Raw genomic sequence first — 25,972 nt, forward strand, 5'->3', positions numbered from 1 at the left:
CTCCATTCCCCGAAGCCTAACATTTAAGTAAACTCCGTTGTAGGCCCTTGCTTCAACGCTGACGTTTGGTGAAAGACTACGTTGCAAAATGGTATTTAAGATCACATCCAAAGAAATTGTACGAAAAATGAAGTTACTACTAACCATGCTGCCGAAGATGTTTAGCTGCATTGCCCGGGTAGACATATTGGTTTCCTGTTGATCTACCTGTTCCCCATCGTGTCTACATTGCATAGCCTTGTAAGTACTTTCTGGCCAGCTCATTAAACCAAGTTCTCTACTAAAAGACCTCGAGACATGATCCATCGAGTGCGATAATAGGGAAGACGATCTTCTCTGGAGACCCCTGCCTGTCTGAAATCCCGCAACATCGAACATAATCACCCTTGCCCTCGTCTAGACTTGATACCTCGAAGGTTGATGCGAAAAACTAGCCGCATTGACACCTAATTTTGAGCCAAAAAAATACAAATTAATCAGAATTCTCTTAGATGAGGCTATGAATCGGAGAGGATTGATTTATGCATATAACTTAAGTCGCAAGTACTATCAATTTCCGAAGCAAAAAATATTTATTGCATATATGCCAACTTTAAGAGAGAATAAACTCGTCTAAGTACCACAAAAAAATTATTTTTAACAGGCATGTAAGTTTATAATCAAAGACAACATGGGAGGTAAGTATAAAAGGTGTTGTCAAAGTCGCACTTAAACCCATATATATATTTTTTTTCTCCATTTCCCACGCTTTATTTTAGCTTAAAGCCTCAACATACTTTTGAGGTTTTTGCATTTTTCGCTTTTGATAACGTTGAGTATAACCATGATTAAGGTAAGAAGTAACCTGATGTCTCTGAGTTGTGGAAGCTTTGTTGTAGATACAAGTACGACCACGAAGATGGACGAATGTGAATGCGTAAAGAACCCGAGACTTGGAGTGTGCAAGTGAAGGACTTAAAACACACCAACCCGACCCTAATCTCACACTTGAAGTGTAAAGAGGAACCTTGGAACACAACAAAACAACCCCTACATTACACTTGAAGGGAGCCTATCCCTAGAGGGGCATTTTAGACATTTTAGCTTCTATTTTTGTAATGGCTATAAATAGAACCTTTTAGGTTTATTTTGATGAATATTGAAAGTTGTAGACACTCGGACATTTCTCTCTTGTGAGAAAGGCCCCTATGGCCGAACATTGTAACTAGGGATTTCAACTTGAGTGTGGAATCACTCGTGTTGGATTCAAGCTTGGAAACGTTGGATGCTTGCGAGATCGAGGTCCCTCTTGTGCCACGTAAGAGATAGGTCTTTGTTGAGTGTGGTGTTAAGGGTCCAAGAGTGGAATATGCTCTTGGGTTCTTGAGATTACATCGTTTGTTCTTGTGTTAGTAAAACCGTGTGTCGTTGTTCTTATATTGTTGTTATCATCTTGTGTTAATCTTGTTCTTGTTCTTCTTGTTGCTGTTTTGGTGGACGTGATTAGACATGACATGGAGCAGTTACAACTTACCGAGGACATGATCCTAGATAGGAAGGTACGGAGGACGCGAATTAGGTTAGAGGGCTAGTGCGTGTGGGTGAGTCGTAGCTAGTAGATAAGAGCGCTTTGGCGTAGCCTTGCTAGTAGTCATAGGGCTTTGTACATCGAAGAAAATAACAAATTCTGGAAAATCAGAATTCAGCTAACCTTGAGGGAAGCTCCAAGAAAAAAAGTGGAAATAACCACGCCAGGTCCAGCAAGTAAAATCATCTGTGCTGCACACCTCTGCATTCGGAGAAATAACCGTTTTAGTTAACCGATACACATAAAATCAAATTTGACAAATTGAGTGAATCGGAGAATGCAAAAACCAGAAAGATACTGTTACAGATTACAGAAGCCAAATCGTGTAAAGCCGAACGCCATAATACAATTGGTGATAGAGGAAAAAAAAGGTGACACTTCTAATCGGGGTACATACTAGATCAAGGAGATTAACATCAAAGTGTACCGACAAAAGCTTCTCCAATTACAATAAAAATGTGAAAGGTCAATACGCCAGCAGATCCATACTATATATACGGTTATAAAACATGAAGATGACATAACGCGTGACATTAAAGTGAGAAGAATAGCATAACTTATGCTATAAACAACCATATGAACAAAACAAATAATCCAAGCAAGAAGGTGCACAAGCATAGGTTAACATTCAAAAAATACACTATTTTTGGCGAATCCGACACACACCCATTAACATTTTTGACGAGTCCGAGCAACATAGGTTGAAAGTGCACAAGCATAACAACATACAATGTACATACATAGCAGGAAAAAATCATCGAGTTTCCCATAGTATCAGCATTCTACAAGCAGTAGAAAAAGCAAAAGGCTAGTGGTATCGCACCTTTATCTGGTGAATTTCCATTGAGAAAGCATCTCGAAAAGAAGAGCAGGAAGGAAACCCGCCAACAAAAGATCAGGATTAATGTTTGCCCCTGCGCGGATACCAAATACAGTTTACCAGGAACAGACATTTGATAGAAGAACAATTGACTGGTGGTATAATGGCGTTTCTAGTTGATACTTGATATAAAGAAATGAACTTACAGATACGGATACCATCTCCGATCCTTCCCAACCGATGATGTGTTCCATATTCTGCAGCGCAATTTATTATGTATATATCAGCATTCTAATAAATCACGTGTGAGACCGAGTAGTAGTTCAACCAACTCTAAAATGTCATCCAAAAAACAGTATAGTAAGCAAAATAACCCTTAACGATGAAACATACATTCAATTCCGCGGAGCCAAACTGCAATCTTTCTTCTAAATTACATGGCTTTAAGGCTAAAAAGAGAAAGTGAAACTTACCCAGAACAGATAAAGACAGTCAAGAAAGTAGGCTTGAGCTGCAGAATGGAACGCAAAATTAGCGGATGGAAGGAGAAGGATTAAAAAAAAAGTTACGGATTTTTGTTACGAAGGGGCTTTTGAGAGATACAGAAAAAGTAAAATATTTCGTCAAACTAATATGTAAAGATAGCTGGACCGAATTCCACGGATGGTTGCGTTAGATGGACAGCCAATGTTAAAAAATTAGCCAAACAAACCATTTAAATCTTCCGAATACAGACAACTCATATAGTCAACCCGAACTAGTTTGGATCACTGCCGAGTTGAGTTTGACAAAAGATGAAGGAATTGCCCGAATTTAACTAAGTCATCAGATCAAACCAAGATAAAAAAAACAGATAAATAAACGATAACAATAAACAGGAAGAATTAGAGTAAGATGAAGAATCTCTCGAGGATGTATAAAGATGAATCTAAGTAAAACCTTCAAACACGAAAGTATACTCCCTCAGTTTCAATTTGTTTGTTTTACTTTCCTTTATGTACATTTCAAAAGAATGTCTCTTTCCCAGGGTCGGCTATATGAATCCTCATTTCTTCACTTAACAAACTAAAAGGGTGTCTGAAAAACTATGAAAAACTAAGTCTTTCACTATTCCGTACAATAACAACAACCACCATGCCTCGATCCCAAAAAAGAAAGGGTCGGCTATATGAATTCTCATTTCTTTACTTAACAAACTAAAAGGGTGTCTGAAAAACGAAGTCTTTCACCATTCCGTACAACAACAACAACAACCATGCCTCGATCACAAACAAGAAAGGGACGGCTATATGATTCCTCATTTCTTCACTTAACAAACTAAAAGGGCATCTGAAATCTAAGTCTTTCACCATTCCGTACGACAACAACAACAACAAAACCCTCAATCCCAAACAAGTTCAATCCGTTAATTTTTTTAAAACATAATACGTTACTCCCAACGACGTTTATACTAGTTTTGCAAAGTTTTCAAAAAATATATTACTCCGATGAATTAATTTAAAAAGTGACTTATTTTGCTCAAAACTTTCCGTTCCACAAGTATGGTCTGGGAACAGTGAGATAGGTGAGACTCACGTAGAGTTTATCGTTATCATTATAGGGTAGAGACTATTTTCGATAGATCAACTTCTCACATCTTTAACTGACGCATCCGTAAAACTTATCTTCACATGCTCGAATAATCCCAGTGTTGCTTTCTCATCTTGTCGTCCATAGAGGCTACTCTAATGCACCTTGCTCCGTATATCTCTTCTAGTATACCACACATCTTTATCTCTACTACATTCATCTTCTCGACGTGAACGTTCTTTACTACCCAATATTCACTTAGTATGAATAAATAGTACTTCTCTTTTTAGATTGTTCTTGTTAAGTCGTCGAGGGTCTATCAAAACCAACCTCTCTATCTCACCTCTAAAGTCTATTCACTGTATCAATAACCGAGCCGGATCTGGTGTATCATAAGGGATTTGCCTTTTCTATTGATTCCTGCGAATTGGATCAAAAACAATTCTCGAATGAGGCCAGGGATGAATCGAAAAAGGAATCTTTATTGGTTCTACCTCCTATTTTTTATGAAGAGAAATGAATCTTTTTCTCGAAGGATCAGAAAAAAATGGGTCCACATCTCCTGCGGGAATGATTTGGAAGATCGAAAACCAAAAATTATGAACTGTGTATACTTACCATTCCCAGACCCCCACTTTCTAAAAATATACTGAGTAACGACGTTGTTGACATGAAAAGCATGAGAATATGTTCCTCATTGCATTCTTCACAACCATCCAAATAATTTATTAAAGGCTCACATGAACTCAATAATTTCGATCAAATCCTTCTATATATCAACGAAAAAATTCATTTACAAATATTTCAATGTCAACTCAATCATTCTTATAAATCAACTCGTAATCCTTGAATATTTTGGTCAACTTTCAATTCTAGATACGTCTCTATCAACATATACATAATCATTAGTCATCAAGTAAACTTCAAATCCTGACTATGTCTCGTATATCAATCATTAATGATCATAAGAAGCATAAACAATAGAAGAATGTCTAGAATGACATGAGAATATTTTCCTTATTGCATTCTTCACAACTTGACCCCTCTCCGGTATCCAACGTGGTGCCTCCGCAACGGCGGCCAAGGCATATACCTTCTGCCGCTGCCGGAGTTCGTCGCTAACTGCCATTAATTATTGCACTTGCGGTTTATAGTAAAAACGACAGTACAATGCACTAAAGTTTCTGCTATGTGGAACTGGACCAAAATGATATAACTTGAGGTGTGAGGCTATTAGTAAAAGGGACAATATGATTTTGTCGTTTGGGTGCATGCACTAAAACTGTCGCTATATATGGGGTCCACGAAAGTACAGAATAAGCAAAAAGTATAATACGGTGCGCTAAAACGTCCACGATATGCAGGGTTCAGAAAAGGATCTGACCACAAAAATCTAACTTAAAGCTTTTAATAAAGGGATAATATGGTGTGTGACTGTGTGCACTAAATTTCTACTATATATGGGGTCCAGGAAAAGACGGGATCTACCATGAGGTTTCGGTAAAAAGTATAATACGGTGCGCTAAGACATCCATTATATACAAGGTCTAGTAAAGTATCGGACCACAATAATCTAACTTGACAGGATCAGAAGGATCTAACCCAAGGCTTTTAGAAAGAAGGACAATATGTTAAACTAAAACTTCTGCAATATATGAGGTACAGGAAAAAACCGAACTTGTGATGCACCAAAACTATCTTTACGTGGGGTCCAGCAAAGGACAGAACCACAAGAATCTTACTCGAGGCTTTTAATATAGAGGAAAAGTTAATACACTACAACTTCCGTGATGTATGAGGTCCTAAAAAAGACGCAACCACAGGGATCTAACTCAAGGCTTTACGTAAAAAAGAAAGTTTCGATGCACTAAAACTATCGCTATGCACGAAGTCCAGAAAAAGACTAGACCACAAGGATTAAACTCGGAGATTTTAGTGAATTACAAAAGAGGAAAATGATGGAATAATATTTGTGTGTTCAATTGTATACTATACATAACATATATATAGGAAATGACTAAATTCTAAGTTTTCTATACTTTTTATTTTGTAATTTTTTGGTCTTTATGAATGAGTCTTCATATGTTTGTGTTTTGTTTTTGGTGAGAATGAGCCTTGATGAAGTCAAGATTGTACCTCTAGGTTTTTATTCTATGATTATTTTAGAGATAAAAACATTCAGTACCCCTCGTACTATGATCAAAGTTGCTACGACACGCTCCGACTTCACAAGGATCCTGTTATCCCCCTAAACTCAATTTTAGCGTATTTTTGTCACATTTTTGTGTTGACACGACACCTTTATTACATAAAATGGGATCCACGTCAAAGGACGTCAGGCTAAAAAGGATGACGAAAATACACTAAAATTTAGTTTGGGGGTAATAGGACCCCGTAAAATTGGAGTGTGTCATAGCAAATTTGGTCATACTTCAAGGGTACTAGATGCTTTACTCATTATTTTATAATACGTTTGCTTTGAGTCAAAAATACATCTTAAGTATCTTGATGTTCTGAGTTTCATATTTGAATGGTCAAGTGTGTGAGTTTTCTATTTGAACTATTACCAACTATTCATCAAAACACGCGTCAACTGTTAATTGTTTGAGTTTCGTACCAGAACTTTCAGGTAGTAAAACTGAACGGTTGATAACTAATGTAGTTGGTGATAGTTCAGGTAAGAAACTCACACACCTGATAGTTTAGATGTATTTCTAACCATTAACTACAAATTTTATTTAGACACTCGAACTACAAAATTGTCATAGTATTATTCTTAGTAGTTTCTAAGGCGCATAAGCTTGTTATTACAATAAAAGCCAGTCTGACGAACTAAAACTCCACTATGCACGGTATCTGAAAAATAGATGGACAACAAGCGTCTATTGTACATAAATCTTACTCTTCATTTGTATAAGAGGTTGTTTCCACGGCTTGAACCAGTGACCTCTTGACCTCCTGATCACGTGGGAGCAACTTTACCAGTTACAGCAGAAAATTGAGACAATGATATAACAGTAACTTTATATAACTTCCTCAATACAAATAGCACTTTCTTTTCCTTGTGTACAAAGACAGATACATTATTCACATGAACTTGTTGAAGAGCACAATGGCAAGAGCTTTCAAGCTACTGTTAACACTTTATTCCAACATAAAATAACACTCTCAATAGTATACGGTTTCACTCTGACAGCATACTATCCTAGGCCGGAGGAAGTATACACGAAACAATGCTCTCAATAGTATTCATAATCACGTAGTGGAAAGGCTCAGATTACATTGTATCCGGCCTCACTCCGACAGGTACTATCCTAGACCAGAGGAAGAAATCCTTGCTCGTCGAGCTAAGATGCTGACTTTGCTACACAAAATTATACAATGCTTACCTTATGATGCTTTATCTTCCTCTGTGATCCATTGAGGAAAGCTCGGTCTTCCCGAGTCAATTCTAATGAGATGCTCATCCTCGCCACCAGAATCATCGCTCGAGTCCTCTATTGTGTGACTTTCTTCCGTTGGTGCGCTAAGAAGTTGTATACAGATATCTTCATTATCTCCTTGCACTTGACCCTTCGGTAGTAATGTGGTAGATCCCTCGGACCTCACAGAAACAAGCGTCTGTACCCGATCTGATCGAACTTCTGGATATGAGTGACTGTGAGAGGTCAGTTTTTTATAACCCTGGCTGTGAGAGGTTTTAACAGCACCAATTCCAGGAAAACTTCTCAGACGTCTTCTCGTGTTGCTTATCTAATAACCAAAAAAAGAAGAGCACGTAATCTTAGAAGCCAATACTGAAAACTGGTGATTTCAACTAAATGCAACTCAACAACAACATACCCTATGTAATCCTACAAAGTGGGGTCTAGGAAGGCCAGAGTTGATCGAGTGTACATAGAGCTTACTCCTATCGCAGAGGTAAAGAGGATGCTTTCGGTAGACTCTCTACTCAAGGCAGTCCAGAAAAAGAAGTAACAGAAGTACAAGAAATAGCATATAATAACTAGACAGATCCGCATGCAACTCAACGATGAATACGACAAGAAGCCTCTCTTCAAGCCCATATTGCTGGTCGCAACCCCGAGGGGCCAGGAAGGGCCGGGTGGAGGGGATGGGATAGAGGTGAGGGTGTAGGAACCCTTAAACTTGGCACGAGTTTTCACTTTGACACTTCCCAATTTGTAAATCCAACCTATTGAACACTTCAATTTTATGTTGTCAAAAATATATCTATTAAACGCAAATTCGACAGTACCAAAACCAGAAAAGTATACAGACATGGCATGCTTCGTCAAACAGTAAATAGCATTCTGGTCTAATTACATGCTGTTTTGAGCAGTTGCTCCATTCCCCGAAGCCTAACATTTAAGTAAAATCTGTTGTAGGCCCTTGCTTCAACGCTGACGTTTGGTGAAAGACTACGTTGCAAAATGGTATTTAAGATCACATCCAAAGACATTAGTAAAATAAATAAGTCACTACTAACCATGCTGCCGAAGATGTTTAACTGCATTGCGCGGGTAGACATATTGGTTTCCTGTTGACCAGCCTGTTCCCCATCGTGTCTACGTTGCATAGCCTTGTAAGTATTTTCTGGCCAGCTCATTAAACCACCAAGTTCTCTACTAAAAGACCTCGAGGCACGATCCATTGAGTGTGATAGTAGGGAAGACGATCTTCTCTGGAGACTCCTGCCTGTTTGAAATCCCGCAACATCAAATATAATCACCCTTGCCCTTGTCTCAACGTGATACCTAGAAGGTTGATGAGAAAAACTAGCCGCATTGACACCTAATTTTGAGCCAAAAAAATACAAATTAATTAGAATTCTCTGAGATGAGGCTATGAATCGGAGAGGACTTACGCAAAAAACTTAAGTCGCAAGTACTATCAATTTCCGAAGCAAAAAATATTTATTGCATATATGCCAACCTTAAGAGAGAATAAACTCGTCAAAGTACCACAAAAAAGTTGTTTTTTAACAGAAACGTAAAATTCAAATCAAAGACCACATGGGAGGTAAGTATTAACCGGTGTTGTCAAAGTCGCGCTTAAGCCCTGAAAAGACGCTCAAAACATGTTGAGCACTTTGCCTCGCTTAATGTGCACTTTAGTGTTGTCATCAATGCTAAGACATACTTTTCCTTGCCAACGAGCGTTCCTGAAGAGGCTACACTAAACAACTGATATTTCACTTTACCATTACTCGTTGTCCATATATTTGTTATTTGTACTTATAATTATTAGTCTTGGACTAAACTCATATATATGTATTTTTTCTCCATTTGCGCCCTTTTTCATCAAACCCCAGGCTTTATTTTAGCTTAAAGCCCCGACAGACGTTGAGGTTTTGGCATTTTTCACTTTTGATAACGTTGAGTATAACCATGATTAAGGTAAGAAGTAACCTGATGTCTTTGAGTTGTGGAAGCTTTGTTGTTCCCATGACGAAGGCAGTAACGCTGCAGGCGCTGAAAGAAGGCCTTCATGTGAACCATTAGCCTTAACAAATCCCACCAACAGAAAACCGATGGAATGGTGAGGTATTTCGAAACTTTCCCCTCTTATGTATACGCTCATAGTCGACCTTTCTGCAACGAGAGCTCTCATATCTTGCATTGTCGTCTTTTCAAACGTGTGAGGAAGCAAGACTTTCGCAAGAACAAGTGCACTTTCCTGCAGACACCAAGAAAACCTGCATGATTCACTGCTTCAAAAAGACGTAAATTCTAGTCACTCCCTCCGATTCATTTCATGAGGCGCTCTTCCCTTATTTGTTTGTTCCAAATCGGATGACATCTTCATACATTATGAAACAATTTAACGTTAAATTTCTCATTTTACCCTTACTGACATGCTTTTATAGAGACAAAATGTCATGGAACCGTGGTGTCCGGGCCATCTTGTGCGCCTCGACTAATTCCACGGGATACCTGCCACCTCCCACCAGCAACAGGTACTAGGTACCTTAATATGATTAAATCCTTGCTTGTCGAGATGTACTTGAGTTCTTATGTTTCTTCAATGTTAAAAGAATAGCGGAAGAACCATGCGTAATGGTAAGAATTTCAATAGGCGTTTGTCCATATATTCCAAATATTTTTCACTTTATTTGGAATTTGTGAAGTTGAAGTTGAAGATGGAGTTGAAAAGTCAGCTCGGTGCACTAAAGCTTCCGCTATATGCAGGATCCGAAGAAGTGCCCGACCACAAGGGTCTCTTGTACGCAGCATTACCTCGCATTTCTGCGAGAGGCTGTTTCAAAACTTGAACCCGTGACCTCCAATTCACATGACCGAAACTTTAATCTGTTCGGTAATAGGTTTTGCAAAGAATATTTGAAATATTAACGTTCATGTGTCGTTTCCAAATGAAGTAAAAGAAAACGAGAAAATGCGTTAAGTTAAAAATGATAATCATTCAAAATACCTGCCAAAAGAAATCTTCTATAGCTGGATCAGATCGGAGAGCAGTAAATATTCTCTCACTATCAACAGAAAAGCACAGCACCACGGAGTCCATTATAATGTCGCAGATGTACGGCTTTCCCACAAGCACTTCATATAAACCTAGTGTACTCCCATGCGAAAAAGTTGGATGCAGTAGATACATATTACTTGCACTCTTACTCGACCACTATCAAACAGGATATCGTATTTGTCAGAAAGACGTTTTTGGCTAAAAAATTATTTCGCATAATACATAAACAAACTCTCGGACTTTGAGAGTGCATGTCTATCCACCTCAATTCGTCCCCATTGTGTCGATTGAACACTCCAACTTACAAAATGATCATCTAGACCTCCAAAATTTACGTGTCACGTCAGCATCAGGTGTCCACGAGACACAGTGGAACGAGTTGGAGAGTTAGTTGAGGTGTGCTCTCAAAACTAGAGTGCGTACTTGCTAGCAGAGGCCAAGTTTGTCTGTTTATGTATTGTGCCAAAATTATTAGGGAAAATGCTCTGTTTCCACCCTGAACTATACACGAAATTGCTGAGACACACCCGAACTTTAGGAGGGTCCTATTACCCCTGGACTAATTAAAACCGTATTTTTGACAACCTAAGTGCCTACGTGGCACATCAGTGAATCAACACACACGCTGAAGGTCCATGTAGGCACACGTATGTGCTGCGTAGGCACTAAGGTTGTCAAAAATACGATTTTAATTAGTCCAGGGGGTAATAGGACCTTCCTAAAGTTCGGGTGTATCTCAACAATTTCGCATATAGTTTAGGGTGGAAACAGTGCATTTTCTCAAATTATTATTGTAACGACTATTTCACTACTAGTTACCTTCACTACACCATTTGAAATTAGCCAAACTCTAGTTGCCCTTGATCCTTCTTCGTAGAGGGTCGCACCACGTGACTTCATTATCTCCTTTGTTGAACCAATTAGCGTCTTACGCACTGAAGGAGGTAAGGCTCCCAACAAAGGATTGACCCTAATCAAATCACGAACTTTTGGAAATTTAACCAGAGGTGGATTCCTTACAAGCCTTTTCAAATCAGTCTGCACGAAATACATAAAAAAAATAATATATCAACTATGAAATCAGATGTAATCACGTAACACAAAAGCAATGACACTGGACTAGACGATTAGAAGGAAATGCTCACCTGAACAACATCGTGAAGATGCGTCATCTCTTTTTCCTCCAATATACCAATCTTCTCAAGATTATGAACATAATCAATCAAGTGATTCAACACCGCATAAGTAACTTGTCTGGTCTTCACAACTCGGATAACCTGAATATGTACTCCATTTAGAACACGTAAATTGCTCAAGAATTAGACAGGACATTGTCAACACGCTGAAGTTCATTTATACATATCGAAACCAGACAGCTTCATTCTTGATTTCAAACTACAAGCGTATGACCATGATTCAGACCTGCTAGTATTTTTACTCGACATGTTTGAGTCTAACAGGAAATATTTGAGATCATCGAGAGAGATTTGTCTTTGTATACCTGAGGAAACGAGAAGCAATTTCACTCTCACCTGCCGACATAATTGCTTGCATAAGAAACTTCCAACTCAAATACACGTCATTCTTTTTCTTTTTCATTATTTTTTCTCTTGTTTGTAAGGATTTCGCAGCTGAGAAAGCTTCCTCATAAAGATATATAAATGCACAAAACCATGAAAGTCACGCTGACGTTGAGGCTTTCATTAGGAAGCATCCTTTCTTCCCTTTCTTCAGGAAGAGAACGCGGAGGAGAATTTTTTTTAAAGAATAGTAGCTGTTTAACCGAATGTGTAACGTTGATCACTCATTAGTACCAACAGCACGACGACAAAATTCAGGATGCCACCTGAAGTTGGAACCTCATTTCATTCCCATCTTGCCAAAAATCTATAGTTTTCAACATTTCTTAGTACTATCGTCACCAAAATAATGCCATATAGGCCATAACTCACCTTAAAGTATAGAAGAATATATTACTTGAATGCAATAGTTCCACGTCAACACAATTGCAGGTAGTCACAATCGAAAGAAGTTATCATTGGATAATTGTTTAGAGTAAACTGAACAATCGAGAAATCTCATGTAAAAGACCTAATCAGAAGTCTTCATCGACTAAAAATAAAAGTAGAAAAGCCAACATATAAGTGATGTCGTTAGACTACTCAAGATGATGGTGCTCAACCTTTGGAAAGAATTGGTCTAACTGAAGATGAGTAGGGAAAGTCGAGCACAATTAAAAAGAATCACAACACGCTGAAAAGGAATGTTCTAATAAGTTGCTATATAGAAATCATTACTAGTTACTTACCGATGAATTCATTAAGTTGCTGTCGTGCAGTTCTATGTGCCCGGAGAAATCCAGCACAGATATAACATGCAGACTCCAATCGCTCAACACTGAAATATGTAACAAGCTTTCGGGGGACAAAACTTGTTTGAAGAAACTTGAAATAATTTGGGATATGAACATAAGATCTTAAACCCTTCCAATCACATAGCGGTTCATGAGATACTACGTCAATAGCTTCCTCCAGAGATAGCATTAGAAGATTTGCTACAGTTTGTGGGATCCTGCCCTCGTTGAGCATTTCCCAGTATGCTGCTTGAACGCCTGGAAACATAATTTCTCTTTCAGCCATCAAATTTGAATATGCATGATCAGATTTAACACACGAAAGTAAACACACGAAAAAATCAAGAGGATTTAACATATAATATAACATTTCTTCACATGTTATAAGAGTCGCGGTGATCAGATCTACTTAGTGAAGTGCTTAAAAGATACAGAACAAATCACAAACAACTGAGATGTAATCTTCTCACCATTTAGCAGGCGGATCCGAATATCTTTTAAATGCATATGGTCCACATTATCACCATTTTCAGATGGAACTATGAGGATGCACTGGTTCACCCCCCACGTCATTTAGGCTATTAATGTATCTTTTAACAGTTGGCCAGTCGGCGCGTCCAAGTTCCTCATCGTCTCCAAGATCACCAAATGCTTCCAGAGCTTTATTCAACATCTTGTATTTTGTGTAGTTCAATATGCGCTTCTGCAATGAGATAAAACTAAGTTATAGAAACAGCACAGGCAGTAAACATGGTGAACTGATGGTAAATGAGCTAGCATAGATGGATAGAGATGAATAATTAATTATCCCATCTTTCACCCATTTTACGTAGTTGATAGATGGGTTGGATGACCTATGTTGCTCGGACTCTTCAAAAATGTCAGCGGGTGCGTGTTGGATTAGCCAAAAGTAGTGTCTTTTTGGAGAATCCAACACGGGTGCAGCATCAAAAGTGAAGAGTCCGCGCAACATAAAGTAGTGTCTTTTTGGAGAACCCAACACGGGTGCAGCATCAAAAGTGAAGTCCACGCAACCTTTGTTGCTCGGACTCTTCAAAAATGTCATTGAATGCGTATCGGATCCTTCAAAAGTAGTGCATTTTTGGAGGATCCGACACAAGTGCGGCATCAAAAGTGAAGAGTCCGTGCAAGTCGCAACTAGGTTGGATCTAATAGTGTCTACCTAGACCAACCATTTACTCCGATAACACCCCATAAAGAAATCAAAACCCATTTTTCCACCTCTTAGGCTCCAACAAGGACAAAATAGTACCACATCAAAATCTATCTACCTTTGCTGCCGATAGCTTATCCATTCCCAGAAAATGTAATGCAAACTGTGTGGTTGAGCCATTGATGATGAGCGTCAAAAATACAACCCCACCAGTCAAGAAAACGAACTGCAAGAGACGAAAGCTTGTAAAGCTAGAAAGATATAGCTTAAAGATAATTAAATATAAAAAACTTCAAATTTGTTGGATTTCCGATTAGCTCATTACTTTTTTTACTTACTAGAGTTCCAGTACCAGAACTGATGTATTCAGAGCCATCACTCGAACGCTGAAACCAGCCAAAGGAATAGTTTTACAAACAAAGCCACACTTACGTAAGAAAATTTTGCAAAAATTAAGGAACGATAAGGCTTGGAGAGAGCATCTGCACGTAGTTACCTTGATTGACAATGAAAGAGACAAGGCTACGGCACCTCGAAGGCCACCCCATACAAGAATAAAAGCTTCTTTCCAGTCCAAACCGTAGCCAAAGTATCGCAAAAATGGATACAATACACCAACAACAACGGGTCGCGAGACAAGGACAAGCACATAAAGAAGGACGAGGTAGCCCCACGAATTATCTGAAACCCCACGAATGAGAGTTCGTTTGAGTGTAAAAGACTATGACAAGAAATAGAACAGAAACTATCAATACCAAGTTCATTTTGAAAATATCATTTGCAGGCAAAATCTACAGAAAATAAATATATATTAAATGTAACACAATAAAATACAAAAAATAGATATGAAGACTTCTGACTTCTTAAGTCAAATGTCATTTTAGCAGAAGTACCGTAGATTTTGAAAATATCTTCACCACCAAGAATTCCTTCAGCTATGACGACACCACTGCAGAAAAAGATACAAAATGAGCAAGTGGGTTTTCGGTTTCATGGGATAATTTTATAAGAACAAGCATCAGTTCTATTCTGATAAATACTATAGCCAACTGAGTTTTTAATGTACATGAACGCCTAAAATAACTTCCATCAAAACATAATTCTACTCAACAGTGTTTTTATTTTTCTCCTGGTAAAGGATGAAAGTCCCCAAACAGTGAAGCTAAGGGAGTGCCTCCCCCGTTCCCAGTGCAACACAAACTAACTTACAAAAAGAACAGTGATAAACCTAGAAACATCATCCATAGCAACATAGTTTTCTCTGACTCGAGACACATTAAGCATGCAAAAGAAGAACTTAAGCAATCTATTTGGAATCCTAAAGTGCCGAGGAAAATGTGTTTTTTCACATGGTTAGTGTTTAGAGGGGTGATATTGACGACAGAAAACCTTAGGAAAGAAAAGTTGTGTGCATTAACTGGTTCTACCTATGCAAAGAAGCAGTTGAGGAGGTAGATTATCTTTTACTACATTGCAGCCTGGCCACGAGACTATGGTCGGATACGTTTAGCTAGTTTGGTATATCTTGAGCGATGCCTACGTCTGTGAAGGACTTATTGTTTAAACCAGGAAGATGCAGGACAAAGTGCAGCACATGGAATGTTGTTCCTTTGACTTTGATGTGGATCACCTGGAGAGAGAAACGAGAGGACTTTTGAACGGGTAGAAATGAGATTTAGGCAGTTGAGGAGAAGGCAGTCCCTTATTTATTTTTGGTGCAGCCATGTAGTTCCGGGATGTATAGAGGGTTGGTTTATTTTTTGTAGAGAACCATATCGTTTTGTAGGTTCTTTACTTTTTGGTATACTTCTCGTATACAACCAATTTTGGCCTTTTGATTAGTATAATTTTTTACCTAATCAAAAGAAGATTTAGAATGACGAAACATTCAGCGCTGTCAGCCTAAATTCTTCTAAGCAACATAGCCATTAAAGGACCTCCGAAAGTATTAGTACTAACATCTATCGTTAATAACGACTAAATCAACAGAGTTGATAAGAAAGCTAAATACATACTTACCTTAAGATAAAAATTAATGTATTTGCAATATAGGAAACCATTTCCCTGAAACAAAGGTGAGATCTGTATTAAAAGCCAAAATCAAGTTGTTTTAAACAGTATATAATACGCTTAAGACCTATTGCACACACAAATAAAAAAAACATGTCATGCTACATCTTAAGACGTTCAATCATGCGGATAGTGATGCAGGAAGGTAAGACAAATCTTACACCAGATATATAATGCAATGTTGTAGATAATGTTACCCAATTCCAGATTAGATACTCTAAATGGTTTTGTACAAAAATTTTCAGAAGTAATGAAGTGCTCAACTCAAAACAAGATGAGAAAAATAAGTCGATATCTGGGCATGTGATGAGGAGGGGCACGGATGCCCCAGTTCGGAGGTGCGAGGGGTTAGCTATGGATGGTTTCAGGCGGGGTAGAGGTAGGCCGAAGAAATACTGGAGGGAGGTGATTAGACATGACATGGAGCATTTACAACTTACCGAGGACATGACCCTAGATAGGAAAGTTTGGAGAACACGAATTTGGTTAGAAGGTTAGTGCGTGCGGGTGAGTCATAGCCAGTAGTAGCCTTGCTATTAGTTGTGGGACCTTTCATATAGGATGGAGTCTCTCATTAGGTGGGTTGGGGGAGGTGGGAGCTTGCGGTTTGTTAGTGTATCGTACTACTTTGTGGGTGCCTTATTTCTGTTATTTCATCTTGTCGCATGTTTTATTTTGTGTATTGAGCCGGAGGTCTATCGGAAACAGCCTCTCTACTTCTTCGGAGGTAGTGGTATGGACTGCATACATTTTACCCTCCCCAGACCCCACTAGGTGGGAATTCACTGGGTATGTTGTTGTTGTTGTTGTGTTGTTGGATCAGACTCGGTAGGTTCTAATGAAATTACTGCTTTTTGTCTTACGAAGGGCCGGTCATATCATAACGTCTAGCACCAGAAAGAAAGTCTCGTATCTGTTGTTCAATTACGATATCAACTAAGAAGGTTAGTAAAATTTACCAGAAGTGATGCAAGCTTTGTTGACTCTCACCCTTGAAAGCAGTTTTAGCTACAGCTGAGTAGAACCTATTAGTGCATGTCGTATCAATACGAGTTTGTTTCCCAGCTGTAGAAAGAGTATCGAAAGATCGACTTTAACACTTACATCCCTAAAGTCATCACAGTCAAGACACCAGAGATATCAGCCCCTTGTTGCGCCTGTTCCATGGTTCGAAGCAAGTCAATAAACTGTACTTTTTCCTTTTCTCCACACGATTAGCCTAAAGTAGTCGATAACAGACAAAAGTTTCCCATCCCAATACAAATAAATGGCGGGCAAAGCTATTTAAGCATGCAAGATTGGAAGGGTACATACTGTGAAGTAAGAAACATAGCTCACGGCAAGAGTCAGGCTGATCTCAATCACCGTGTCGTTGAAAATGAATCTCAGCCATAAAACGGAAGCCATTCCAAAAGCAATACCAACGCCGACTCTGGACAACAGAAACCAGAACTTATCAGACTACTTCCCACTGGCAGATAACCAATATTAAATGCAAATATACGTACGCCCCAAGGGATACTTGTACTAGGAATTTGATGACAGCTCCCCAGTTAAAGGTCCAACCAGTTACGATCCTTAAAAGTAGCTGATAGACAACAATTGCCGTCCTGAACGAAAAAGAGGGGTTATGGCGATGATGACGGAAATAGGATACAGTTCATGAAATTCCACTTATCCCCAAAATTACGCGTATTCCAATCTCTATGTAAGCAACATACATGTTTCCGATAAGAGGAAATTACCCATCATTCACCAAGGACTCTCCTTCAATTATGGTACCCAACTTCTTGCTGGCACCAAGCTCCTTCAGAAGGGCTACAACAGCCACGGGATCAGTAGCGCTTAGAAGTCCACCAAGCAACAACGATGTCGACCAGCTCCAGTTATAAGGAAAAGCAATCTACATTTGTAACTAATTTCAGATGCTTCCACCGAAGAAAACAACAACAACAACAACATACCCAGTGCATTCCCACATAGTGGGGTCTAGGGAGGGAAAAATGTACGCAATCCATACCACTACCTCCGAAGAAGTAGAGAGGTTGTTTCCGATAGACCCCTGGCTCAGGACAAAAAACGGTAAATAAAGTCGTAATAAAATATGAAACAAAATGAGGGAAGTGAGGTTGAGATGGTTTGGGCATGTGACGCGGAGGGGCACTGATACCCCAGTTCTTAGGTGTGAGAGGTTGACTTTGGATGGTTTTAGGCGAGTTAGAGGTAGGCCGATGAAATACTGGAGGGACGTGATTAGACATGACATGGAGCAGTTACAACTTACTGAGGACATGACCCTAGATAGGAAGGTACGGAGGACGCGAATTAGGTTAGAGGGCTAGTGTGTGTGGGTGAGTCGTAGCCAGTAGATAAGAGCGCTTTGGTGTAGCAAGAGCGCTTTGGTGTAGCCTTGCTAGTAGTCGTAGGGCTTTGTACATCGAAGAAATAACGAACTTTCGAACATCAGAATTCAGCTAACCTTGAAGGCAGCTCCAAGAAAAAAAGTGGAAATAACTATACCAGGTCCAGCAAGTAAAATCATCTGCGCTGCACACCTCTGCGTTGGGAGAAATAACTGTTTTAATTAACCAATACACGTAAAATCAAATTTGACAAATTGAGTGAATCAGAGGATGCAAAAAACAGAAAGATAAATGTTACAGATTACAGAAGGCAAATCGTGTAAAGCCGAATGCCATAATACAATTGGTGATAGAGCAAAAAAAAAAAGGGTAACACTTCTAATCGGGAAACATACTAGATCAACGAGATTAACATCGATCTGTACCAACAAAAGCTTCTCCAATTACAGTAAAAACGTGAAAGGTCAATCTGCCAGCAGATGCATACTTGGTCAGCGATTAAAGATGAAAGCATCTCATTCTACAGGGTCAGCAATATATAAGGTTGTAAAACATGAAGAAGACATAATGTGTGACATTAAAATGAGAAGAATAGCATAAGTTATGCTATAACAACCATATGAACAAAACAAATATTCCATGCAAGAAGGTAAAAGTTGAAAGCTAAGTTGCGGGGACTCTTCACTTTCAGTGCCGCGGCCGTGTCGGATTCTTCAAAAATACACTATTTTTGGCTAATCCGACACACACCCGATAATATTTTTGATGAGTCCGAGCAACATAGGTGGAAAGTGCCAAGCATAACAACATATGTACATACATAGCAGGAAAATGTCATCGAGCTTCCGATAGTATCAGCATTCTACAAGCAGTAGAAAAAGCGGAAGGCTAGTGGTAACGTACCTTTATCTGGTGAATTTCCATTGAAAAAGCACTCTCGAAAAGAAGAGCAGGAAGGAAAACCGCCAACAAAAGATCAGGATTAATGTTTGCCCCTGTGCGGATACCAAATACAGTTTACCAGGAACAGACATTTGAAAGCAGAACAATCGACTAGTGGTATAACGGGTTAATGGCGTTTCTAGTTGATACTTGATATAAAGAAATGAACTTACAGATACGGATACCATCTCCAATCCTTCCCAACCGATGATGTGATCCATATTCTGCAGCGTAATTTATTACGTATATATCAGCATTCAAATAAATCATGTGTGAGACAACGTAGTAGTTCAACCAACTTTAAAATGTCATCCAAAAAACAGTACAGTAAGCAAAATAACCCTTAAAGATGAAACAAACATTCAATTCCGCGGAGCCAAGCTGCAATCTTTCTTCTAAATTACATGGCTTTAAGGCTAAAAAGAGAAAGTGAAACTTACTGCAGAAGAGATAAGACAGTAGGCTTGAGCAGCAGAATGGAAGGCAAAATTAGCCGATGGAAGGAGAACGAATAAAAGAAAAGTTACGGATTTTTGTTATGAAGGGGATTTTGAGAGATAGAGAAAAGTGTAGAGGATAACAACAACAACAAACCCAGTGTATTCCCACTTGGTGGGGTCTGGGGAAAGTGTAGAGGATAACAAAGTAAAATATTTCATCAAACTAATATCCAAGGAGGGTTGTGTTAGATGGACAGCCAACGTTAAGAAAGTAGCCAAACGAACCATTTAAATGCTCCGAATACAGACAACTCATATAGTCAACCCAAACTAGTTTGGATCATTGCCGAGTTGAGTTTGACAAAAGACGAAGGAATTCCCCGAATTTAACTTAGTTAGATCAAACCAAACAAAAAAAAACTGATAAATAAACAATAACAATAAACAGGAAGAGTTAAGAGTAAGACAAAGAATCTCTCGAGGTTGTACAAAGATGAATCTAAGTGAGACCTTCAAACACGAAAGTATACTCCCTCAGTTTCAATTTGACTGTTTTACTTTCCTTTTTGTCCGTTTCAAAAGAATGTCTCTTTCCCAGGGTCGGCTATATGAATCCTCATTTCTTCACTTAACAAACTAAAAGGGTGTCCCAAAAACAAAGTTTCACCATTCCGTACGATAACAACAACTACATCTCAATCCAAAATAAGTAAGGGTCGGCTATATGAATCTAAAAGGGTGTCTGAAGAACGAAGTCTTTCACCATTCCGTACAACAACAACAACCATGCCTCGACCCCAAACAAGAAAGGGTCGACTATATGAATCCTCATTTCTTCACTTAACAAACTAAAAGGGTGACTGAAAAACGAAGTCTTTCACCATTCCGTACAGCAACAACAACCATGCCTCGATCCCAAACAAGTAAGGATCGGCTATATGAATCCTCATTTCTTCACTTAACAAACTAAAAGGGTATCTGAAAATCTAAGTCTGTCACCATTCCGTATAACAACAACAACTACTATGCTTCAATCCCAAACAAGTAAGGATCGGCTATACAAATCCTCATCCTTTACTTAACAAACTAAAAGGGTGTCTCAACAACGAAGTCTTTCACCATTCTGTACAGTAACATCAGCCATGCCTCGATCCCAAACAAGAAAGGGTTGGCTATATGAATCTTTCGTTTCTTCACTTAACAAGCTAAAAGGGTGTCTTAAAAACTAAGTCTTTCACCATTCTATACAACAACAACAACAACAAAATCTTCAATCCCAAACAAGTTCGGGTCGGCGATATGAATCTTTCATTTCTTCACTTAACAAGCTAAAAGGGTGTCTTCAAAACGAAGTCTTTCACCATTCTACACAACAACAACAAACCCCTCAATCCCAAACAAGTTCGGGTCGGCTATATGAATCTTTCATTTCTTCACTTAACAAGCTAAAAGGGTGTCCAAAAAACTAAATCTTTCACCATTCCATACAAAAACAACAACAAAATCTTCATCCCAAACAAGCTCAAATCATAATATAATCATGCTAAATAAACAAATAAAAAAGTCAAAACTTCCAATACCAGTTCTAATAGAGATCAAAGAAAGAAAAACCAACCTAAAGCACCAAGACCAATACCAAGAACAAGCAAAGCAACAGAATAAGGTACTCTAGTACCCCTCAATACATGTCTACAAACAATTCCCAATAACAAACTAATCCCAACAAATATCACAGCATTTGTAGGATCTGAACCAGAACTAAAAGGGCGTCTGAAAAACTAAGTCTTTCACCCTTCCGCACAACAACAACAACAAATCTCTCGACCCCAAACAAGTTGGGATCGGCTATATGAATCCTCATTTCTTCACTTAACAAACATGGTGTGTGAAAAACTAAGTCTTTCACCATTCCATACAATAACAATAACAACAAAAGTAAAAGGGTGTTTGCAAAACTAAGTCTTTCAGCATTCCACAAAATAACAACAACAACAACAAAGTAAAAGGATGTTTGCAAAACTGTCTTTCACCATTCCATACAACAACAACAACAACAACAACAACAAAAGAAGGGCAGCTCAGTGCACTAAGCTTCCGCTATGCGCAGGATCTGGGGAAGGGTCCACTCACAAGGATCTATCGTACGCAGCCTCACCTTACATTTCTGCAAGGAGCTGTTGCCAAGGCTTGAACCCGTGACTTCCTGATCACATGACAACAACTTTACCAGTTACTCCGAGACTCCCCTTCATACAACAACAACAACAACAAACAAACTAAAAGGGTGTCTAAAAAACTAAGTCTTTCACCATTCCATACAATAACAACAAACCCCTCAATCCCAAACAAGCTCAAATCATATTATAATCATACTAAATAAATAAATTAGATAGATCAAAGAAGGAATAACCAACCTAAAGCTCCAAGACCAATGCCAAGAACAAGCAAAGCCACAGAATAAGGTACTCTAGTACCCCTCAATACATGTCTACAAGCAATTCCCAATAACAAACTAATCCCAACAAATATCACAGCATTTGTAGGATCAGAACCAGAACTTTCAGCTGTAGTTGACTCCTCCATCACTCTATATGGTGTTGTTAGTACTATTGACTCCATCATGTAATCAAATAACAGTTGCAAATTCAAGAATCTTGATGCTTTTTTTATTTTTGATTTTTTTGCAATAATTATTAAGAATTCTTGAAGTTCTTTAACATCAAATAAGCTATCAACTATCTATATCTTCTATATATATATTATAAAAGAGAGGATGAAGCACAGGAAGAATCCACGTGGCAAGTTATTGTTAAGCCAGTGGCAATTCTTAGGACAAAACTATTAAGTGTTTGTAGTAAAAATTTTGTATTAAAGAATATTAAAATTTGAATTTGAAAATAAAAGAGAGAAAAAAAAGAGTCCTTACTAAGCTCTAAAAATTAATTGATGACTCTTTTCAACCCAAATGATAGACGTAAAAAGAGGCCTGAGTAACTTTTAAGTATATAATATTAAAATATTAATAGGGTAAATTTTAAATTGTTAGATGAAATTTGGGGATAGTTATTAGTTTTAACTTTTAAAAAAAGAAATTCATCACGTTGTTGTGGAGTTAAAATTCAAAAAATAAAATGCATTAGTTAAGATGGTGGAGATTTTTTAGGATTGGTTTAATGCCCTATTTTAATCAAACACGTTTTTTTAAAAGAAAATAAGTGAAAGATTTAAAATTAAAATTAAAATAATAACAATAGTAAATTAGAATCTTGAATTTAAACTATAAGATAATTATAATATTTTAAAATCTTATCTTTCTAACGAATTGACATCACATTCAAACTATAAGATAATCATAATATTTTAAAATCTTATCTTTCTAACAAATGGGCATCACATTCAATTTTGAATTTGAACTCTTACTATTTCATAATAATAATAATCTATAAATAAATAATAATATAAAATATAGCTAAATTTATTTCATTTATATATTAAAAATATTATCATTAATAATAATAATAATAATGATAATAATTTAAAAACAAATTGCAGTGGTGGTAGTACATAGTAATAGTGCTATAAGGAAAAAGTAAAAAAAAACAGAAAAAAAAAAAAATGTGGTAAATTTTTTAAAAAAAAAAAATATGCGGATTAATCATTTTGATTTCAAATATTTCTCTTAATTCAAATATATACATTATAAGATAAGTATGTATCATATTTGAAAAAATATGGATAAGAAAGAACGATAAATTGATCCTCTTTTAACAAATAGATATTATATTCGATTTGAATTTGAATTAAGATGAAGTTTACATTGGAATGGAGTTCTATTTTCTTAATCTCTCTTATATATCTATATAATCGGTAGTAGTAATAGAAGCATTAGTCAGTAGTAGTACATAGTATATAGAACCGAGGACTCTCGGTGACCACTCTCGGATCCAACAATACATCAAAATCAGTCCACAAGTTCAGATATCCAACTATAAACTCTTAAAAATTAAATTATTTATTTACCGATTCAAATCAAATTTAGATATATTTATGTATTAAAATATTATTTACCTGTACAAATATAATTACACAATTAGTTTAAATTCTTAAAAAATCAAAATTAATTATCAAAATTTAAAATTAAAATTTGACAAATATTAGGACCCGTTTGGTCATAGATTTCCTAAGTATTTTTGTGAGAGAGAAATTTGATAAATAATGTTTGGTCATATAATTTATTATTATTATTTTGATAAATATTTTTTGACAAATAATTTAAATTCATAATAAATACTAAAAAATATAGGTCAAATTTTATTTTTTGTGAATTCTTAAAAGTAAAATATGTTTTTTAAATACAATAATCAAACATATAGTAAAACTTCATTTAAATTTTCATCCAAACCCTAACTAAATCTTTATAAATAATATTAAATTAAATATTTAAAATAAATATTATTATTTTTAGTATTTTTACTCGAATTGTTTGAATCTAACAGGAAATATTGAGCTGATTGAGAGAGATTTGTCTTTGTATACCTTCCGTCAATCCTCCCCTTCTTCCTCGCTTTCCTTGACAACGAGAGAAGCAATTTCACTCGCACCTGGAGTCATAATTGCTTCCAGAAACTTGCGTGCATCCTCGTCTTCTTCCTCGCTTTCCTTGATAACGAGGGAAGCAATTTCACTCGCACCTGAAGTCATAATTGCTTCCATAAGAAACTTCCAACGCCAATACATATGGAAGCGGAATCTTTCGTAAGGATTTCGCTTGCTGAGAAAGATGATAACTTTGAGGCTTTGATAGTGGATAGCTGAAAGGTAAAATATTTTTTTTTTAAAGTGTTGGATTTATTTGAAGTATTTAGATAAAAGTGCTCAAATTAAAAAAAAAAAACAGTTATTGATGATTTTTTTTTTATTAAAATGAATGAAATACCTTTTAGCTGTTTAATAATATATAGAATCGATTATTATTAATTTTTATTATTAAAATAATATATATTTTAATAATATTTTTATGAATGACTATTAATTTGTATGTTAAAATAATATTTTTTGTAAGAGTTTAAGTGTTGAATATTTGTATTTGAAAAAAAATAGTTATATATTAAAAGATTATTTGTTTCTTCATGGTTACGTTAAAATTTCGTATCATTAAGGTGCAATTTACGATATTTTTCTTTTCTTATTAAATTGGATTTATTACTTTTAATCTTCAAGAATAATATTAATATATAGGATAATATTAATATATATATATATCGTATCACGTGTTTTATTATTTTCATGTCACTTGAATTTAACAAAACACCTGGTTTCTAATTTTCAATTCAACTTTAATGCGGATAAAAAAGAATATTACTCTGATTCATTACTAATAACACTACCAAAAAAAAGCTGACTCTATTGATTTATTTATAATTTTCTATAGATTCTTTTTGCCTAAAAATATGTGAAAACTATAAAACAATAATTATAACAACAACAACGAATGTCCATGATTTTTACGGCCTGTTTGGATGATGTTTTGTCATGATTTCATAATATATGGTATGGTGTAATATGGTATAGTACAGTACCATATTTGGATGGATTGAATCGTTCACTGCGGTTTAATAATAGATTTTTTATTTGGTTTGATGATATGTACGGTATAGTATCAGGTAAATTTACTAAAATGCCCCTAATTGTAATACATTTGAGATATCAACTCTTTTATCCATATCAGTGCTAGTGTAATCAGTTGTCCTTTCTTTCTTGATGCTTCTCATAGCTACCTGATGATCCTTTTAAGACGCCAAATTCACAAAGGTTTGATGAACGCAAACTAATGCAATCGGGAAGTACTTCCCAATCAATAAAACAATTGGTATACATGTATGTATCTTAGAGTTCAAAAATCACTTTCCATGTATATGCTTTTTGTGCATTCACTCTGTTTCCCTCCATTTCAATTTTTAATTTATTTATTTTTATCGAATTGAGTTTTTATTGACATTAAAAACTACCACTACTAAATAATTGTGATCATTTTTCTCACTCTTTGAATTTTTATATTGCTAACAGGAAGTCTTGCAATCTTCGATCTTGTTAACAAATGCGTAGTCTTAGCATGTATTTTGTTGATAAGGATAAAATAAGATTAAAAAAAATTATATAAGTGTATAATTGGAAAAGAAAAATGAAAACCA

At 36.7% G+C, this 25,972-nt stretch overlaps 1 protein-coding gene across 1 annotated transcript; it reads right to left on the bottom strand.

Annotated features, from left to right (window-relative positions):
* Positions 1-1,684: 1,684 nt before the first annotated feature.
* LOC107838788 (sodium/hydrogen exchanger 8-like) lies at positions 1,685-25,479 on the bottom strand. Its single transcript, XM_016681989.2, is given in 29 exon segments — positions 1,685-1,768; positions 2,391-2,481; positions 2,594-2,644; positions 7,346-7,709; positions 8,446-8,750; positions 9,368-9,635; positions 10,389-10,595; positions 11,259-11,477; positions 11,585-11,750; positions 11,941-11,986; positions 12,599-12,615; positions 12,744-13,050; positions 13,263-13,323; positions 13,325-13,495; positions 14,085-14,192; positions 14,305-14,352; positions 14,463-14,647; positions 14,860-14,915; positions 15,986-16,030; positions 16,996-17,061; positions 17,141-17,193; positions 17,351-17,468; positions 17,545-17,646; positions 17,782-17,939; positions 18,516-18,593; positions 19,303-19,394; positions 19,515-19,565; positions 22,196-22,368; positions 24,318-25,479. Coding segments are annotated over 25 exon segments (3,459 nt in total). The 5' UTR covers positions 22,365-22,368; positions 24,318-25,479; the 3' UTR covers positions 1,685-1,768; positions 2,391-2,481; positions 2,594-2,644; position 7,346.
* Positions 25,480-25,972: the final 493 nt, after the last annotated feature.

This window comes from Capsicum annuum, chromosome 8 (genome assembly GCF_002878395.1).
Source record: "Capsicum annuum cultivar UCD-10X-F1 chromosome 8, UCD10Xv1.1, whole genome shotgun sequence".
Lineage (NCBI taxonomy): Eukaryota > Viridiplantae > Streptophyta > Magnoliopsida > Solanales > Solanaceae > Capsicum > Capsicum annuum.